The sequence below is a fragment of the Pseudorasbora parva genome, chromosome 12 (genome assembly GCF_024679245.1).
Source record: "Pseudorasbora parva isolate DD20220531a chromosome 12, ASM2467924v1, whole genome shotgun sequence".
Lineage (NCBI taxonomy): Eukaryota > Metazoa > Chordata > Actinopteri > Cypriniformes > Gobionidae > Pseudorasbora > Pseudorasbora parva.
Genome location: NC_090183.1, coordinates 28,873,419 through 28,894,193, shown reverse-complemented (window position 1 = coordinate 28,894,193; position 20,775 = coordinate 28,873,419). Strand labels below are relative to the sequence as shown.

Genomic DNA, 20,775 nt, shown 5'->3' with positions numbered 1-20,775 from the left:
CCTTCTGAAACCACAAAGGAGGAATGTAGGGTCACTTAATATACAGCAAAAATCACCCAGTTATTTAGGCAACAAGCCACAGAAGACCAAATATGACATAATGTAGAGCCTATTTATTAAAAAAAAATATACTTTCTGTTTTATGTTAAAAGTCTTAAAGAAATAGTTAAATAATTCTGTTATTTTAATTTTCTCTAAAATTGTGTTCATAAAACACAAAAGATAAAAAAACACCTTTACATATAATAGTTCTATCCTTTACAATGACAGTCTCTCAAACTCCAAAAAGGACCAAAAACAGTTTATTAAAAGTAGCCCATGTGACGCCTATATACACTAGCATTCAGATTTTTTAAAAGCAATTACTACATCATAAAATGCAGTAAACTGATCAAAATCAACAGTTAAGACATAATATTACAAAAGATGTTCTGTTCTTTGTGCTTTTTTAATATTTTTGTGGATTTGTTTTTGTACAAATATCTTTGAAGAGTAGAAAGTTCAACCTTTTCAACTGTGAGAATCATAAGAAATAAGCAAAACTCATCATAGCAGGGTGTGTTTACTTTCAAATTCAATGTGTTTTAAAGGAGTCAAAAACATGATAGAAAATAGCCTATTAGCCTACTTCTAAAGTATGTTTTTTTTTTATGTAAAAAAAATTCTTGATACCATTATAAGTGAACCTTAGAGAATATTACATTTCAAAAATGTAATAAATGCAGAAGATTTTCTCAATCGTTTGATAATGATAAATGTTTCTTGAGCACCAACCCAGGATATTAGAATGATGAGGATCAGGTGACACTGAAGATGTCTGCTAAACATTCTACTTTGCCATCACAGGAATACATTATACACTTCTGTTCAAATGTTTTAGAAGAAGTCTCTTATGCTCACCAGTCCTGCATTTATTTGATTCAAAATACAACAAACAAACAAAAAACAGAAATATTGAGAAATATTATTAAAATGTAAAAAAATGTTTTCTATTTGAATACATTTTAAGATGTAGGTAATTTATTTCTGTGATGCAAAGCGTCATTACTCCAGTCTTCAGTGTCACATGATCCTTCAGAAATCATTCTAATTTGAAACACTTCCTATTATTATCAATGTAGAAAACTTTTTTCAGGCTTCTTTGATGAATAAAAAGTTCAAAAGAACTGCTTTTATTTTAAATAGAATCTTTTTGTAACATTATAAATGTATTTACTGTCACTTTTAATCAATTTAATGCATCCTTGCTGAATAAATGTGTTCATATCTAAGTTCTTTTCCAAACAATTTGGCTCAAAAATTACCCCAAACTTTTGAACGGTAGTACAACATTGCAAAAGCTTTATATTTCATATTTCAAATCATCGTATAAGAATGATTTCTAAAGGATCATGTGACTCTTGAGTAGAGACTGGAGTAGGGATGCTGAAAATTCAGCTTTGCATCACAAAAAATAAATTACATTTAAAAATATATTCAAAGAGAAAACAGTTATTTTACATTAATAACATTTCAAAATATTACATTTTGTTTTGTATTTTTAATAAAATAAATGCAGCCTTGGTGTCAAAAACTTTTGAAATGCAGTGTACATTAAAATAGAAACACTTTTTAAGTATTAATACATTTCACAAGATTACTATATTTGATCAAATAAACAGACTTATTTTTAAAAAGATTTATGTTTTTCCCTGCTAAAACCATATAACAGCTTTGAGGATGGAATAGAATAAAATGCTTGATCAATGAAAAGTCATTAATTAAAAAAATCTCTGAATGTTGCAAACTGAAATCTCACACTGCAAAAGATCAAAAAATATCATATTCCATTTGAACGCCTATGCTACATTCAGTCAGCACATTTGAGAATTGAACCTGAAGAAATGGCATTATGAATGAGAACTAGCTGGGTAAATATTCTTCTCAATATCTCCTGTATTTCAATGACAAAATATAGCATGGATTGGAACAAGGCAATGAGGATATAAATTACTTTTAAATTCTAATTTCTGGGTGAACTATTCCTTTAATATGACAGATTTAGAGCAAGAGTTCATAATCCACAGACTAGCTTTCAGACACAATGACTCTTCCTGAAGCATGGCACTAATTCAGAGAGGCCCAACAAGCTCTATGCCAGAGAAACCCAGCAGTGAGCCCAAACCTAGGCCTCTTCTTCCAAAAGGTACCCAACTCCCCTCAACACATACAAACACACAATCAACACAGCACATGAGGGGCCCCAGCTCCTCCCCTTGGGCCTGACGTATGAGGCATTGTTCTCAGAGGATAACGACTTACCCGTTCACGCCTACAAGCAATTTCCGCTTTGATTTGGTCAGGGTCATATTTTGCATTTGAAGAGGAACCAGAGTGAGCTGCGAGAGAGAAAGATGATTCAAAAAGTCACAAATCACATTATGCTCATGTGTAGGTGTAGCCAATTATTGCATCTTGTATTGCACATATACAGTAAGGACAATAAGTATTTGAACACCCTGCTTTTTTGCAAGTTCTCCCACTTGGAAATCATGGAGGGGTCTGAAATTGTCATCGTAGGTGAATGACAATCACTGTGAAAGACATAATCTAAAAAAAAAATCTCCAGAAATCACAATATATGATTTTTTAACTTTTTATTTGTATGATACATGTGCAAATAAGCATTTGAACAACTGTCTATCAGCTAGAATTCTGACCCTCAAAGACCGGTTAGTCTGCCTTTATAATGTCCACCACCACTCCATTTATTATCCTAAATTAGATGCAACTGTTCGAGGTCGTTAGCTGCATAAACACACTTGTCCACCCCATACAATCAGTAAGAATCCATCTACTAATATGGCCAAGATCAAAGAGCTTTCCAAAGACACTAGAGACAAAATTGTACACCTTCACAAGGCTGAAAAGGGCTACAGGGATATTGCCAAGCAGCTTGGTGAAAAAAGGTCCACTGTTGGAGCAATCATAAGAAAAAGGAAGAAGCTAAACATGACTGTCTATCTCCATCGGACTGGGGCTCCATGCAAGATATCACCTCATAGGGTCACGATGATCCTAAGAAAGGTGAGAAATCAGCCCAGAACTACACACGAGGAGCTGCTCAATGACCTGAAAAGAGCTGGGACCACAGTTCCTAAGGTTCCTGTTGGTAATACACTAAGACGTCATGGTTTGAAATCATGCATGGCACAGAAGGTTCTCCTGCTTAAAGCAGCACATGTCCAGCCCGTCTAAAGTTTGCCAATGACCATTTGGATGATCCAGAGGAGTCATGGGAGAAACTCATGTTGTCAGATGAGACCAAAATAGAACTTTTTGATCATAATTCCACTAAACGTGTTTGGAGGAAGAAAAATGATGATTACGATCCCAAGAACACCATCCCTACTGTGAAGCAAGGGTGTGTGTGTGTGTGGGTAGCGTCATGCTTTGGGGGTGTTTTTCTGCACATGGGACAGAGCGACTGAACTGTATTAAGGAAAGGATGACCGGCGCCATGTATTGCAAGATTTTGGGGAACATTCTCCTTCCCTCAGTTAGAGCATTGAAGATGGGTCAAGGCTGGGTCTTCCAACATGACAATGACCCGAAGCACACAGCCCGGATAACCAAGGAGTGGCTCTGTAAGAAGAATATCAAGGTTCTGGCATGGCCTAGCCAGTCTCCAGACCGAAACTCTGTGTTTCTCAGCAACATGCCAGAAACATGACTGATCTAGAGAAGATCTGTGTGGAGGAGTGGGCCAAAATCCCTCCTGCAGTGTATGCAAACTTGGTGAAAAACTACAGGAAATGTTTGACCTCTGTAATAGCAAACAAAGGCTACTGTACCAAATATTAACATTCATTTTCTAAGGGGTTTCAAATATGTATTTGCAGCTGTATCATACAAATAAATAGTACAAAAAAATCTTACATTGTGACTTCTGGATTTTTTATTTTTTTAAATTCCGTCTCTTACAGTGGACATGCACCTACGATGACAATTTCAGACCCCTCCATGATTTCTAAGTGGGAGAACTTGCAAAATAGCAGGGTGTTTAAATACTTATTTTCCTCACTGTACATGACACAACATACATCTTAGACCAAGAAATCAGAACACTTATAGATATGCATTTGTTTTCTTTGATGTACTTAGTACCATGTAAATAATTTGGTGCATGTCACCTAGTGCCATACAATAAAGCGGCATGAAATTTCACAATAATCTGATATTAACACTGTACTGTACTGTTTTTTTGTGTGTGTGCAAAAGCTAGATGTGTATAAAAATAGAAAAAAGGGGGGAAATGAGGAAAAATGATGGCGAAAGAAATACCATAAAAGCGCCTACAGGTGATTTCTACATTCATTTGGTCAAGGTCATACTGTATATAGCATTTAAATAATTAAGAAAATTATAAATTAATTGATGGGCATATTATTAATTTAAAATTATTTTTAAAAACATTGGGTGGTGGTGGTGGGGAGGGGCATTAAGTAGAAAATGTGATGGTGATACAATTGTCCTTGTGTCATAATGAAAAGAAAACAACATTAAAATAATACAATTCTGGAAAAGAAAACCTTATTCAGCAGTTGGGCAAAATCTTTTATTATATTTACTGTTTTTTAAATCATCTTAATAATGTTACTATAAATCTTATTATTAATCTTAATATTAATCTTAATATGATGATTTATATTAATTATATAGCAATATAGCAATATATTACTATTAATAATATTAATAGTTATACATTTAATATTTTATAATATAAACATTTGTTTACATTGCAAGAAACCATGTACAATTTATTGTAGGTGATGGGTATTAAGAAAATGCAAAGGGTTGTTTTAGAAACAGGAAGTTAGAGCAGAACAGATGAATGGCGGCAGGAAAGGGAGGGGAAAGTGAAGTGAAAAGTAGGGGCGAGCTGAACTAAGAGGAAGGGAGGAGGCCATTGAAGTAAGAGTGAGGAAATGAATAAGATTTCAGCCAATGAGTGACACTGAAGAAAGCCTGGAGTAAGAATGACTTCATTGAAACTTCACACAGTATGACTAATAGGTTGCGCAATTTTAGATGGCTGAATCAGCAGTGTGTGTGTGTGATGTGACTAAAGTGAGATGTGGTGCGTGTCTCACAGCTGGTGATGGAACGGTTGTCATCCTGAGTGAGCTGGTTGAAGAGTTGCATCTCTTGCTGTGCCAGCTCGAGTCTTTGCTGTTTGATCTGATACATCTCCTTCTTGGCATTGAGAGCCTCCTGCGCCACGACCAGGTACTCCTTTAACATGCGCTCTTGCTCCTGACGCCATTGTGTGCGAGGATTCTCAATCTGGGTAGTCTCTGGGAGAGAGAAACATCATAACCACAGTGTTAAATCCATCATCCATGAGATTACTCCAAAAATTAGTATCTGATAACAATAATTGCATTATTCTTGACAACAAAGATAGTACCTTAATTCACATATATCAACCAAATATGAACAATATTTTAAGCTGAACAAATTTAACTATATAGATTAAAAAAAACTCTTAAAAAAAAGAGTTCTGAGACGTGCGACTGTCACTGTTTGCGGATACCATAGATATGAATCAAGGTCATTAACGTTTGTCATCTTGTCTGGGACAAGTGGATTTTTTTTGAAGGGGCAAGGGAAAGAATTTTACTTGCCTGACCGGACAAGTAGGCTGATTAAAAGTCGATTTAAAAAAAAAGAGTCACCAAAACAACAGTTATTCTGTGCAGGCCGGACAAGTTCCTCGTCACCAAACTCACTTATCCATGTCTCTATGGACATTGCTTTGTGAACTGGCCCTCCAAAATTTTTACTTTGCACAATGCAGTCAGGCAGGTACCATTGTGGCAACCAATAATTCTAGACCTGTTCATCGGTTTGCCAAACAGAGAAGTGTGATTCATCACTCCAGATGCTCTAGAGTCCAGTGACGGCGTGCTTTACACCACTGCATCTGATGCTTTGCATTGCACTTGGTGATGTAAGGCATGGATGAAGTTGCTCAGCCATGGAAACCCATTCCATGAATCTCTACCTACTGTTCTCAAGCTAATCTGAAGGCCACATCAGTTTGGAGGTCTGTGGCTATTGACTCAGCATGCGCTGACCCCGCTCTGTGATTTTACGTGGCCTATCACTTCGTGGCTGGGTTGCTGTTGTTCCCAATTGCTTCCACTTTGTTATACTACTACTTACAGTGTACTGTAGAATATTTAGTTGTGAGGAAATTTCACAAATCGACTTATTGTACAGGTGGCCACCTATCACGGTTCCAGGCTTCAGAGCGACCCATTCTTTTAAAAATGTTTGTAAAAGCAGTCTGCATGCCTAGGTGCTTGATTTCATAGACCTTTGGTTATAGAAGTAATACCTGAATTCAATGATTTGGAGGGGTGCCCTAATACTTTTGGCAATATAGTGTATTTAGCATGCCAAATACTTCACGGGGCACCTGCGATTCTCTCAGATCATGTCTTTAGTAATTCACACTGCCTGATTGTCACTCAAGTAACTTGCCTGTGATTTCGGGCATGCATATATGTATATGTATATGTATATGTATATGTATATATGTATATATGTATATGTGTATATGTATATGTATAATAAACGCATATATTTTGGGTATTAGTGCTTTTAAAATGTAATTTGTAAGATTTTTCTCAGGACATTATTGACTTATGAGGTGATTATTTGTTAAGTATTTAATTACTCAGAAATGTGATGTGTGATATGACGTGTAGCCAAGTATAGTGTCCCATATTTGGAATGTTTGCTCAGCATTTCACCAATCCGAGTGCTACACACACACACACACACACACACACACACACACACACACACACACACACACACACACACACACACACACAGAGCAGTGAGTATTGAACACACACATGGAGCAGTGGGCAGCCATTTTTGCTGCGGCGCCCGGGGAGCAATTGGGGGTTAGGTGCCTTGCTCAAGGGCACCTCAGTTGTGGTTAAAGAGAACAGAAGAGAATGCTCCTCATTCACTCCCACTGCCTACATTTCCTGCCAGTACTAAGACTCAAACCCGCGATCTCGAACTCTCTAACCATTAGGCTATAACTGCACCAATTGAAAGCTCTAGTTCAAAAGAAATGTCTAGATAGACAAGATGTGTAAAATATGACATTTAAAATTAGAACTAAAGAGCTGAACTTACTATTGATGTGGTCGATGTAGTAGATGCCCACCTGCTGATCATACACCACCTCCCAGCCCAGCGGAAGCTCATCCCCCACACAGTCGGCAAAGGTCAGGGGCTTGGTAATCCTACAGGGACAGAGACAGAATGCCAAAATGAACACAAGTGTCGAAAACACCTAAAACTGTACTGTACAGGAATATTCTAGTCAACTAGTCTTTAACAGGCCAGTTGGAATTGGAGCATTATAACGGCAAAGATGTTTTGGCTATTTTTTATGGCCGTTATGGCTTTATAGAGTTATGGCTCATGCATTTCTGGGTGTCTAAAAAGCATGTGTAGAAAAAAAACAAAACAAAAACGATTTTGTACAAAGACTCGCATTGGCACGAACAAAGCTGTGCGGCGGACATTTGAAGAATTTGGAGCATTCCTTGAGATCTCTAATGAATGTGTGTTCAGTCAGTCAACAGCTACTGATCTCCTCACCCCGGGTCAAAAATGTGTGTAATATAGGCACTGCAGGAAGAAACGGCCCATAAACACATTCCACACAGCAGAAAGCAGGCCTGCCCCACAGCCCACAAACACATCCAGGACACTGGATACTCACACAAATCACATTTCACACTTTTGATGAACCACATCAATGTAAAGCTCTAAAACAAATCACGTTCTTCAAATATCTCCTGCGAATTGTCAATGCTGGAAATATTGGTACTAAAAATTTCGGCTGGTTTTAGGATGACCTGACCCAGATTGGATCATGTGTTTATAAAGGATTCGTTCTTGTGCTCGAAAACAGCTGGACAGAGCACAACGGACTGGAATAGAATGCAGCGGTTATGTGACAGATTTGAAAAGTTTACGTGTTTTTAACTTCACACGGTTTCTTAAAAACGCAACGCTCAGGACGCAACATGCTTGAAAGTGGTGATGTAACCACCATGGATGTCTGTCTGAATGTGTATAGTTGTAATGTGATTTAATTGGAATCCTTTTAAAGATGTAACTAATGATAGATTTTTTTATTAGTGTTGTCAAAAGTACTGGTATTTCAGTACCAAGTCGATCAAAGTCAAAAATGTAACGATACAAGCCTTTCTATAGTACTGGTAAGCACCAAGTATCAGGTCAGTTTGGTACCTGTTGATAGGTGGCTGCTTTCATGTTCTGTGAAGAGTGTAAGTGTCTTTTTACCATGCATTTGCAGCAGCATTCTTGCCAATCACTGTCATGTTTCTAGAGCGAGTGAATGAGTTCAAAGCTACCTCTGCAAAACTTTCTAAACGAAAATAACTAGCTTCCGACAAACAGTCATCAATTTACAGCGAAAGAGTAACCTGACTTGACATGACGTATTGATGAAGGTGGAAGCGCAGAGGATAGAGCAAAATAAAGCACCAGTCTGAACTAAGACTTATGAATTAAGTCTAAATCGAGAATTTTTTAAGAGATATGCCAGAGTATTGATATAAGAGAAGAGGAGCTTGAGTTTGTTGCCCAGCCCTTTTTGTTTGAACCGTAAGAGGCTTCAAAGCTTCAGCTAATCCTAGAACGTGCCAGGGGTTACTCTTTTAGTCAACTTGCAAGTCTGCCGGAAGCTAGATATTTTAGTTTATAACATTTTAAATATGGATATTTTTCATACAAAAACAAATTGCTTTGCTTCCGAAAGCCTTTATTACCCCCCGGAGTTGTATGGATTACTTTTATGATGGATAGAACGGATGTAATATTTTGTACTTGAAATTGTATATTTTTTAATATAACTCTGATTGTGTTGGCACAATGAATGAAGATCTTCATATGCAACTAGGATGGCTTGAGGGTGAGTAAATCATGATGGGATAATTCAAATTTTTGGGCGAACTATCCCTTAAAGTCTTGTAGTGCAAGTAAAAAATATTGTTCTTTTTCCACTAATATTTATTTTCCATTTTATTTCATTTCATTAGATTTTTTGAATACATAATGTCTATTAAAAGATCTGCCACTTGTTCTGTTCCCACTTATATTTATTTTCCATTTCATTAGATTTTTTTTTATATACATAATGTCTATTTAATAGCAACAATATTTGAAGGCCACATACATAATAATGTATTAATAATTAATGTTAATTAATTTAATATTTTTCTTCATATAGTTAAAATATAAATATTAAAATAAAATAAAAAATACTAAAATAAAGTAGTTTTTGCTATGGTACTGAAATTGGTACTGAAAACAGTCAAATCACCCATCACCTACTGACATATAAAGTGAAAAAAAAAACTGCTCAACCTCAATGAACTAAAACTATAGACGATGGTCCTTAAAAAGGTTATGTCACATAGTACTCAAAGGTATTAATAAAATACCATAGTATTACCATGATTAGCGGTTCAAAAAACAGTGCAGTCTTTTATTGGTGAGGTAACATGATCAGGTTGAAGTTAGTTTAGTTGAATAATGTCTAGGTAATTAAACATTTCCTGAAGTATTTTAACTTTCTTTTTGTGCTGCATTGGTTTTCAAAAGAACTTTGCAGCTTTTTTCCATCAGCTTTTTTTTCTTTTGTTGGTGGCATGTTGGGAAGAGCTTTAAAGCATGCACAGGAGGATTCCAGGTTCAAATCCCTGTCACTGTGCCCTTGAGCGAAACACTTAACCCCTGTTTGCCCTGAGGTGCGCAGTAGGACTGTCTGTGTGCTCTGACCCTTCTCTCCGTCTGTGTCAGATAACAGCAGGGTTATGAAAAGAATTCCTGGGAAGTTGTGGAACCTGTAAACAGTTAGCAAAATTTATTCCAAAATAAAATAAATAATTGAAATTAATAAATGTCAGACTTCAATCAGATATCAGTCAGAAATGTCTTGTGCATTATGATTTTTGTTATTTGTATTCGTTTCCCAAAGGAACCCCGCAGAAATTGTCTCCGTTACTGAACATCAGGACACTTAATCAAGTCTTGCGTGCTTCACTTTCAAAACATTTGGATAATTTTGAAAAATGTACAGGCTGGCCTGTAGTCTTACATAAAGTCTCAGTGTTGTGAAGGCACGAGAAACATGAGAGGAGGGACCCATGAGGAATGCTGAAATTCCATGACCCCTTGGAATTACCATCATTAACACATTTTTGACACACCATCATAATTAGTGAAGTTAATCACTTAATTCTCCCTTTTTAAAGCAGTTTTAGCACATAAGTCTTTGGCATCCTATGGCTATGTCTTGCAAACCGGACAAAGGTATTCATAAACAAAAGATTTACGTTATATATGACTTTCTGGATTTTTTCACTAGAAGAAAAAAAAACCCAACGTGAATGGCAAGTTTGACAATGGTTGAGAACAGAGGACATGCACTACACAAGAAAAATCTATTTTAAATGTGAAAAAGTGTTCGGCATTCAGCACTGAGAGGTGGAAATACTTAGCAATGGCCTCAAAATCCCAATGATATCACAACAGTGATGCAATCCCAGTGATTTCAATGCAATCTTTAGACCAACAAGAGACATGGAAATATCAAGGTTACATGAGTTTGTACACAAAACAGTGTAAAACACAAGATAGACAAATATGTCAACATGGAAATGCTCTCAGCATGCTAAAACAGCCAGTAAAATGAAGAAATACCATATAAAACGTAATTTAATTTAATAAATGTAATATATGTGACAGGCAGAAAGTCTCTTCCAGTCTATGTGGGCAGTTCTTGGCCAGGAAAACCTGGGATGTAAACCAGACTTTGTGCCATTTAGTCAAAGGTCTGGTTATGCTAGACTAGTCTGCCGACAACTTCTGTACATGCAACACATTCCATTAAGCCACATTGAGTAAAAAAAAAAAAGTAAAATAAAATTTATTTCCCAAATGCCTCTCAGAGTATTACAATCATGTACGTATTAAACTTTTTAAATGTTGTATATTTTAAATAAAGAAAACATTTATTCAGTCATTTAAATATTCTTGTTCAAATGATACATAACAATGAACTTTACTGGAATTCCTTGACAATCCAAAAATATGAAAAGGAGAGTATATTAAAAAAGCTGAGGCACGTTCGTCATGTCTTAAAAAAACACCTAGACAAAGGACAGTTTGATCACAATGGTTCCAACACAAGCCAATACAAATATATAGCTTAGATACAAGAAAAAACACATGCACTGTGGCAATCATGTCATCAAACTACAAAAATCTCTTTATTCTCCAATCAAATTCTTACTGTAAGAACTATGTCAATCCTGGAATAAAGCCCAGAAAGCAGTGCTGTTATCTCAGTGCTTTGAAAGACAGATGAATGGGTTTGTTAGCGGGGTTATAATATTGCTTGAAAGGGGACATGAAATGCACAATGTTTGTTAAAGTGGTATCCCTAGTATACCATTTTAAAGGCTCCTAATTTTGTTTTGGAGGTCTCCTACAACAGGTTTACCTGCATCAAAGGACTAAAAAAAAAAAACTTCTCTCTTAATATACATTGTGCATCACCACATTTTTCAATGATTCTCAAACGACTCATCGGATGAATCAGTCTCTCTGTCTGAATCGCTCATTTCAGCGAGCCTGCTCCGCTCAGACTGGGCCATCTGGCCAATAAGTTATGATTGGTCTACCCCTTACAGCATTAACAAACATGTCCATTCACAAACTGATTTTCGACTAAATATAACAAAATATTTCTAATTTACTGCGGTGCACATGCAGCAACTGGATCAATAGCAGCACATATAGCCGAGCACTAACATTTGTAAAACAAATCTTGCTCCATCCTTTATCTTTAAATTCTGGCGTAAAAGTGGCTCACAGCTGATTTTTTAAAATTTCAATAAGACAGTAAAAACGTGAGTTAGCCGGTTAGAGGAAACTTAAACAGTATAAAACACGCGTATTTTAAACACACGTCAATAAAAATTCATACTTACAGGTTGTAAAGTGGCCATTTAAATGTATAATCTAGTGACATTGAACCATCTAAATGAGTCATCTGTAATTCATATCCCACTGCGTTATGGTTCTGAGCTGATTCTTTCTTTCAGAGGACAATAACTATTTATTGTGCACTTTTGACTTTACAACTTTGAGGAACATTTACATTCACAAACAGCTATATTACACACTGCATTGAAAGGGAATATTAAAAAAACAAAAGGGGCATTGACATTCCGAATCACCAGTTGACATTATTCTTAAGCCTAATTAAGATTAAGACAAAGTGTCTATTTTTAACACTAGCAGCTCAAACCAGTAGTTGATTGATGAAAATGTATTTTCCTTAAAAAATTTACAATGGTTTTTGCCAGCACAAACACAATTTTGGTAGTTTTAAGTGGTTGCAAGGGTGAACTGGATGGTTGCTAGGTTGCTTAAGGCCCAAGTCCAAAAAAATAAAAATAAAAACTTTGTCTCTATAGCATTTAAACCATGCATTTTAAGGTGATTAGATCATGATAAGATCACATTTGACAACATTAAATCTTTCCCTGTCCACGTTATGTATTTATTTTTTGCAGCATTTCATGGCCCCCAGGATATTTTTTTCTATGAAAAACTGAACATACAAGATATCAAAAGAAAGAATAGAGCCTCTTCTTTTAAACAAAAACAAAACAAGAACTTTCATGCATTCTTTTTAAACAATTTCATTAAATGGTCTCATTAACAGTCATTCAAAAAGGCAACATTTTGAACAAAAAGCTGAGAAAACCAATAATTATTTCTAAGAGGATGTCCGATCACGTTTATCAACATCCTCAAAGTTTTCACAGTCGACATTTGTTTTGGCATTTCATTCGGAAACGTTAGGTAGTTATGATTTATATGCGGTTTGATGTTTTATGATCATATTAGCTAGCTTACGTATGTAAGAAATGCTCCTATCGTTTGTTTCTGCTTCTTGTTGGGCTGTGTTTTTATCCAGAGATTCTGTACTCTTTCAGAAGATGCGTAATAGCACTCCAAAAGGTTTTTAAAACTTGTTATACTACAGGGTTGTAGACTGCGTCGATCTTCAAATAAAAACAACAAATTATTTTTTACTTTTTTTTGCCACAATGCACACTCATATATTGCGGACACAAACACACACAGATACGTGTTGTCAGCGCTGCTCTGGAGATTTGATCAGTAAAATAGATTAACAATTTAAAAGCTGTACCTGACATTTCTAGCGAGGTAACTGGAGAAGATAAACTTAATGTCACTAATTTAATGGTGTTTTGGAATTATCAACGGAGGCTTCAGATTAGATGCATAAGAAATTAGTCCTGCACACAAGAGCTTTTTAAGTTCCAGACAAATATTTTTAAATAAATCATCTGAACAATGTTATGAGGTCATCGGAGCAAAGTTATAAGGCGAAGCACATTGAAAAATAAGGCAAACCCATGTCGCGGCCATATTACCACCTCGAGGGTTCATCATTTTTCTAATAACTCAACAGCTCGTCATCAATTTCAGTTACCCTCCCATGTAATGCGCAAGTGTCTAAAATGATTCAGATACTATCCGGATACAAAACTAAATGCATGTTCATGCCAGGTGTAGAGGAGGACAAGAAAAGTCTGTTCTCTGGATATGACTCAAGTCCCTCCTTTAATACAAGACTAGCAAGTGAAAATCATGAAACAAACCACACAGATTTGAAAGGTGTGATAGTACAGGACTTCTAAACATCAAAGGCGACAAGCTTGAGTCTTGTAGTGTGCACTTGGCCTTAAAAGTGGACAATCAAACGGCTTGTTTAATCTCTGAACATGGACTTGGATGGAAAAATTATTTTAACAAACAACGAACAACTATGTAAAAGTTCAGAGTTTGCCTGAACAAATGCATTTAAGGGTAAATTCACAAACTTTTAAACAGCTTTGTATTGTTACAGTGTTGCTAGTAAATGTGTACTCTTTCATTGCATCACCTGCACCCAGATATCAGTTTATTTGCTAAATAACATTTGTACATTTATTATTTGAAAAACAAAAATGCAGAAGTTCAATCTGTAGTTTTAACAAAAGCCACTGATCTGTCAAAAGTCCACTGGATGATGCAAAATGCATTTTGCTGGTGAAATTCCTGCCCAGAGAGTCATATAAACAGAGCGGTAGCGCCAAAATCAAAAGTTCAGAATGGGTGTTGAAGTTTGGGCAAAAAGAAACTCCATAACCTTTCACGTAGTGCTGATTTTAAATATCTTTTTCTCGTTTACTGCATAGACAGCCAAGTTTTATTAAAACCATCATAAGCACAACAACTAACTAACATGAAAATATGCATTTCATTGATTATTTATATTTAGATCACATGTATGATCTTAAATAAATGTCAGCCTCAGTTCTGCCACCTTTATGAACTGTGAATTTGTGGTTACTGCATACCATTTAAAACGGTTTTATACATATAGCTAGAGCCTTGAATTATACAAGGAAATTATCATACTGGAAAAAGTCATATAAGATAAAACCATTATATTCACATTCAACAAGTCAAAGCATTAGCTTTAATGGGCTAGCCTTGAAGGCCTCTAAATACACCAAGACTCAACCACAATCATCTCACTTCCCACAATACAACACAGCAGGAAACACTACATACACAAGCATGATGTCCATTTCCTAAACCCGAACTACAGCTTTACAGCAGGTCTCCTACTAGGTTTATCGAACTCTCCCAAGGACAGAAGAAAAACAAGCACCATGTAGTTGAGATTCTCACACAAACTTTAACATTGGACATAATGTGAGACGTGGACCTCTGACAGGAAATAGGACCACCCTGCATTCTCACCAGGAACCTCGGGTCAGTTTCCTCTTTCTGCAGTGCTTTTAAAAACAAAAGAATACCAGATCCCAAAAGCTGAGCTCTGAAATCTGCATACACATAAATTCTCTCATAATGAATCACTGAATGACTCCATAATGAATGGAGATGAATATACACCACGGCTTACTCCATTGTGTCATATTTCTCGGCACCAATATTTAAAGGTCCCGTTCTTCATGTGTTTTCGAAGCTTTGATTCTGTTTACAGTGTGCAATATAACACGAGTTCATGTTTCGCGTGTAAAAAAACAGTATTTTTCACAGTTTACTTATCTGTACACCGCTGTTTTCTCTGTCCTAAAAACGGCCTGATGATTTCCTTGTTCTAAGAAGAAGTCCCTCCTTCAGAAACGCGTAACGAGTTTTGATTGGGGCAGCGCTTCCCGTGTTGTGATTGGACAGCAGCTTAGCGCATTTTCCCCGGAAAGGAAAGGCGGGCTCTTACCATAACGGGGAGATGCAAGCGCTGAATGCACGCTCTTCTCCATGTTGGAGAGCAACAAGACCACGCCCCCTATTTTGCGTGTTCTTGTGGGCGGAGGGTTAGTCAACAAACGGTTCTAGTGACGTCATTCCTGAAGGAAGTGCAGGGGTGTAGTCCAATCCAGCCGTTCGCTGTAGGCTTTGAAAGGGAACTTCTGTTAAATAAAATATCTCGCTTGGCATTGAACTTTGAGCTTTATAATTTTACAGGTATTATTTATGCTCTAACAGCAACATTTCACACTAACCAAAGTTTGAAAGATGGGATCGCGAAGAACGGGACCTTTAATGCAGATATGTTGTTGCTCCCTAGACGTGCCACCAACAAAAGCACAGGCCTGAGCAATGATATGCTTAGTTCCATACACAGACAGAGAACATTCATCAAAACTCCTTTGCCCTCAGACTTTATTCAGCACCAAAGTTACTTGCAAGTTTCTCAAGCGAGTGTTTTGTTTCAGTTCCTGAGAGACCCTCTGTGCTCTGAGAGAGCTAATCTTCCCATACCACGCCTTTTCTTCCAGAGAGGAAAGCAGCTCTGCCAGAAGGAGAGGTCTCGGAGTGTTTAACGGGCTGAATCCCAAAACCCGTCATCGGCAGAAAGAAAAAGAGTTACGGGGCCATGGGTTATTTTAAGACTTGGGAATTTCTCAAATACACTCTGAGAAATGCAATGCGTCCCAACTTTTTAACCAAACAGAGAATGAATGTCAAGGCCATTTATGTAGCACAATTTGGAGTACTATGAAAATTCCACCACTTAAAACCTTATTTTAAAAGTCCAGCTAGTTACTTCATCAGTCTGCAGGAGGAAATCATTTGGCTTTAGACGTAAACATATCCTCGGTCATATTCTGAACGCTTTTAAAATTAAAATAACTTGACGGGGTATACTTTTTGGGATTGTCTTCTCTTCAGGGAGTTGTTTTACTCTGGAATCCTCCTACAAGGAATGTCAAAGATGCACTCTGGGTGTGCAGGCCAAAATTACAAATCAAAAACAATTTAGCACAAGATGCACGAGTGTTGCAAATTCTATAATAATCTGCTCTCACTCTCATGTCATCTCCCTGATGTTTCCCAGTAGATATTTCCATCCGGAACGACACACTTTTACCCTTGTGGGAAAGGCATGTGTAACTGGAGTCTGGGCTGATGGTCCAGGCCTAGTCTGGACATCCACCCTGTCGCTTCTTCAGCTTGAGCTGTTCTCGACAACAAAGAGCCAGTCCAGCATTCCGCCTGCAAATTAAGATGCTCCCAAACAACAGGCTCTGCATTCCTCGTCAAGAATGTGTTTCTCTAAAAATAATATACCCAAATAAACTTAATTATAGTAGCCTGGTGGCAGAGTTTTAATGCCTCTGGAGCGCCAAGCACTTCTTTCTTGGTTCTGCAACATCCAGTGGCAGAACTTTTGTTTTGGCAACCATATGTTTTAAGAAGCATTTTCATTTGCAAGCTGCTGTTACAGATGTCACCTTTCATGTGGGCTGATCAGCTCTGTATAACTTTACGAGGACCTTTTATTGGCTTAATTAATTCACAGCCTTCGTTTAGACAACTTGTCGCCATGGCACAGCGCGGCCTCTCCTTTGCGGTTTTACGTTTAATTGTTTAATGGCTTGCTTACCACTATAGTATTCCATTGTTAAAAAACATGACACCACTCTACAAACCAAAGGTTTTTAAGAGAAATGGAAATGCTCAGACACTGCTAAATTATGACTCATGCAACTAGGGGTGGGCGATATACCAGTAAACATGACCGAGAAATTTGGACTATCATCTCGATCGTGGTTATGGTCACGTGACGTTGCAGTCACGAAAGCTTATCATTTGCATGCATTTTTAAAGTGAAGTCTTATGCTATTTCATGCATTCTGACTTATTTACATTGTTAAAGAGTTAGATTGTCATTCTAAACACTGCCAAAATTTATAAAAACAAAAAAAACCTGTTGAGTACAGAGTATTTCTGTGCCAAATAAGTTTCAGAACGTTTTTTTTTTTTTCGCGTATTGCCCTGTATGACTTCATAAAGGGCGGTATTGCTTGTATAGGCACTTCTCCCAGATAAGCGCTTGCACACATCAACCAGAGACAGAGCAAGAGCAAGAGCAAGAGCAAGAGCAAGAGCAAGAGCAAGAGCAAGAGCAAGAGCAAGAGCAAGAGCAAGAGCAAGAGCAAGAGCAAGAGCAAGAGCAAGAGCAAGAGCAAGAGCAAGAGCAAGAGCACACCCATCAACAAGCTTCATTCGGGAGCCGCTGTCATTTTGTTTTTAGTCCACAAAATCAACTGTCACTAAAGAAGTAGGTTTTTGGTTATGAGAGAAAGAAAACCTTGTTCAGCTTCCCAAATAACCCAGCGTTAAGGGAACAGTGGATGCAGTTTGTTTTTCCAGAGCAGCAACGGAGTTCTGCAAGTGTGTTTACTTGTTTATAAATATAGTTTTAACATAACATAAGTTGAAACCACAGGCGGTGAGTGAAACTGCATCAAATGTCTGTTTTGTTGGTAATTGGCACGTAAATGCATATAATTTTTAACAACACTAACATATAGTGAATCAAAAGTTATCTAGAGATAATGCCATGATGTATTTTGTGCTCCAAGCGGCAACCTCCCGCGATCTCTCTTGAAACCAATACAGAAGTAATGTAAACTGCAATTCTTCAACTGGCCACTAGGGACAGGCTCCAGAAGGGAGCAGAATCTCATTGAGCCCCATGGTAAAATTCTCAACTTTACAGCAGAAAAAAACATGGTTACAGCCTGGTACAAATTGTGGTTTTGGCCTATAAGGCTAATTTTGCCGTTCATGACAACTGTGAGCGGGGTGAATTTTTTTTATAACTCATTCGTTTACATTATATAAAGCCTTACATTTCTGCATAATTAAGGGCGTGGTTACAGGTGTATAGCCATTTATCTGCCGTCTATAGTCACTGCGTCACCTAAGCTCCGCCCACATCCCACCTTTTTGCCCATTTACTGTTATCCGGCAGTGACACGCAATGACTCTCTCGCAAGATGGCGACGCCCAGCTCACCCCTACTTTAAGCTTCAGAACGGCTTATCGGAATCCTATGGGTGACGTCACGGACACTACGTCCATATTTTTTTACAGTCTATGGCGTGCTCGTTACTCTTTAGCTCCGCCCACTGTATGCACAAGCTTGGCTGTTTTCAGAAAGAATCAATACAGTGTATCTGTCTTTTATAAATATGATCAAAACTAAAGACTCTTCAGAGATATGAAGAATGCAATACTAATCTATAGGTACTGAAGATATTGAACACAAGACTGGCAGAAACTGTATGTGTTATGTATCCTTTAGACAAAAAAAATCCTTTGGCAAACATTTTTCTATACATTTTCTATATGCATGCCATCTAAGAGACTATTTCTCAACACTGTCTGAGCGACACACAACATGAAGCCGCTGTTCTTAAAGCATGTGAGAACTGATGTTAACTGATATATGCTTTTTGCTAAATGATTGGGCTTAAACAATATTAAATACACATATTTACGTGTCAGTGACCATGCACTTTGCAAGTAAACAACAATTTACATCTTAATTGAAAGTAACAACTGAGAAAGAAAAAACATGAGTATATTGGATCTGTGTTGTCTGTCTTAAGGTGACAGCAGCTTAATATAATATAATGTTAATCAAACTAGTGTTGTCAAAAGTACCAACCACGATATGGTCGGTACTGAAATTTAAAAAATGTGACGCTTTATTGCTTTTTTTAACTTAGTATTAGCATTAGTTTGAAATATTGAACATGTTGACATGAATTTAGAAATTTCGGTAAAAATGAAGATAAATATATCATGATACATATAATCGCAAAATAAAATTACTCTTATTGTGATAAGATTTTGGTCATATCACCCACCCCTACATGCAACCTCAGCAGGTACTTCCTTCCAAGTGACATACTCTATCATTACCCTCACCAGGGAACTCACCATATTAGGAAATCTACTAAAACAGAACAATAAAATAAATGAATATAACAACACAGTCAGCGGCAGTCTATAAATTCTAAGATACTTATGGCCAAGCTAATCCTGATCCTATAACGGCATAAGTGTGCGTGCTATGTATATGCTGGGATCCACAAGTGTCAATCTAAAAATTGCATTCTCAGTTTAAAAGACAGTATCAAAACTTTGGGAGGAATTTCAATTATGTTGTTCATTTATGTCCGGGCAGCTGAGCGCATAAGACAGCACAGGACAGGCGTCTCCTCCTATGATTATATACAGAATCTTATAGAAATAGGTTGACTATAAGTAGCTCTGCTTAAGAACTTCCATTCTGACACATTTAGATACAGCCATCCCTGCTATCACTTTCCCAGCATGACAATGATAGACAGGAAGGACTGCACAGAAATAGAGGAAAATTGTACGTTTAAAGGGATAGTTCACTTTAAAATTAAAGTTATGTCATCCTTTACTCACCCTAAAGTTGTTTCAAACCTGTATGAATTTCTTTCTTCAGCTGAACACAAGGGAAGATATTTTGAAGAATGTCAGTAACCAAACAGTTAACTGGAGCCATTGACTTCCATAGTATTTTTTTTTCTTACTATGGAAGTCAATGCTGAAGTTAACTGTTTGGTTACTGACATTCTTCAAAAAAGCTTGCCTTGTGTTCAGCTGAAGAAAGAAATTCATACAGGTTAGAAACAACTTGAGGTTGAGTAAAGGATGACAGAATTTTCATTTTAAAGTGAACTATCCCTTTAAGAGGATAGTTCACTTTAAAATGAAAATTCTGTCATCCAAGTTGTTTCTAACCTGTATGAATGGGCTAGCCTTGAAGGCCTGTAAATATACATATTTACAGGCCAAACCATTTAAAATTAGAGGCAACCACTGCATTTTAATCACAATCTGAATAGCATAGTTTTAAGATTTAAAGCAAAAACAGAATGGTTTGACTTTAGCTTTGTAAAATTATGTGACAAGAAATGCAAATTAAATGAAAATGCAAATTCCCTCTCTGTCAGTAGGTGTCGCTTATAGAACAGCAGCGATATAGATTTCTCTTGGTTAACGCTATAAACAAAGCAGTGCTGCGCTTAAACACTACACATTATATGGAGGTAAGAGGGGAAATAAAGGGCATTAAAAATGTTCTGGCAGTCAGTTCCCTTCAGAAAGATATTAATTTAAACCTTCAACCTAAATTCAATATATTTTCTTCCAATATTTTGAACATTGCGAACAGTGAGCTTGTTGTGCCTGGTACAGTATTTTCTCTGCGCAACCTCGCTGTCC

General features: G+C 37.0%; 1 protein-coding gene across 6 annotated transcripts in view; it reads right to left on the bottom strand.

The window, feature by feature from the left end:
- Positions 1-20,775, bottom strand: part of wwc3 (WWC family member 3) — a 54,422-nt gene that overhangs the window by 23,704 nt on the left and 9,943 nt on the right. For all 6 annotated transcript variants that reach the window (XM_067459756.1, XM_067459759.1, XM_067459754.1 and 3 more), the window contains exons 2-4: positions 7,201-7,310; positions 5,133-5,336; positions 2,302-2,378 (exon numbers count right to left, since the gene is read on the bottom strand). In XM_067459756.1, coding sequence (XP_067315857.1) covers positions 2,302-2,378; positions 5,133-5,336; positions 7,201-7,310 — 391 coding nt within the window. The remainder of the gene's footprint in view (positions 1-2,301; positions 2,379-5,132; positions 5,337-7,200; positions 7,311-20,775) is intronic.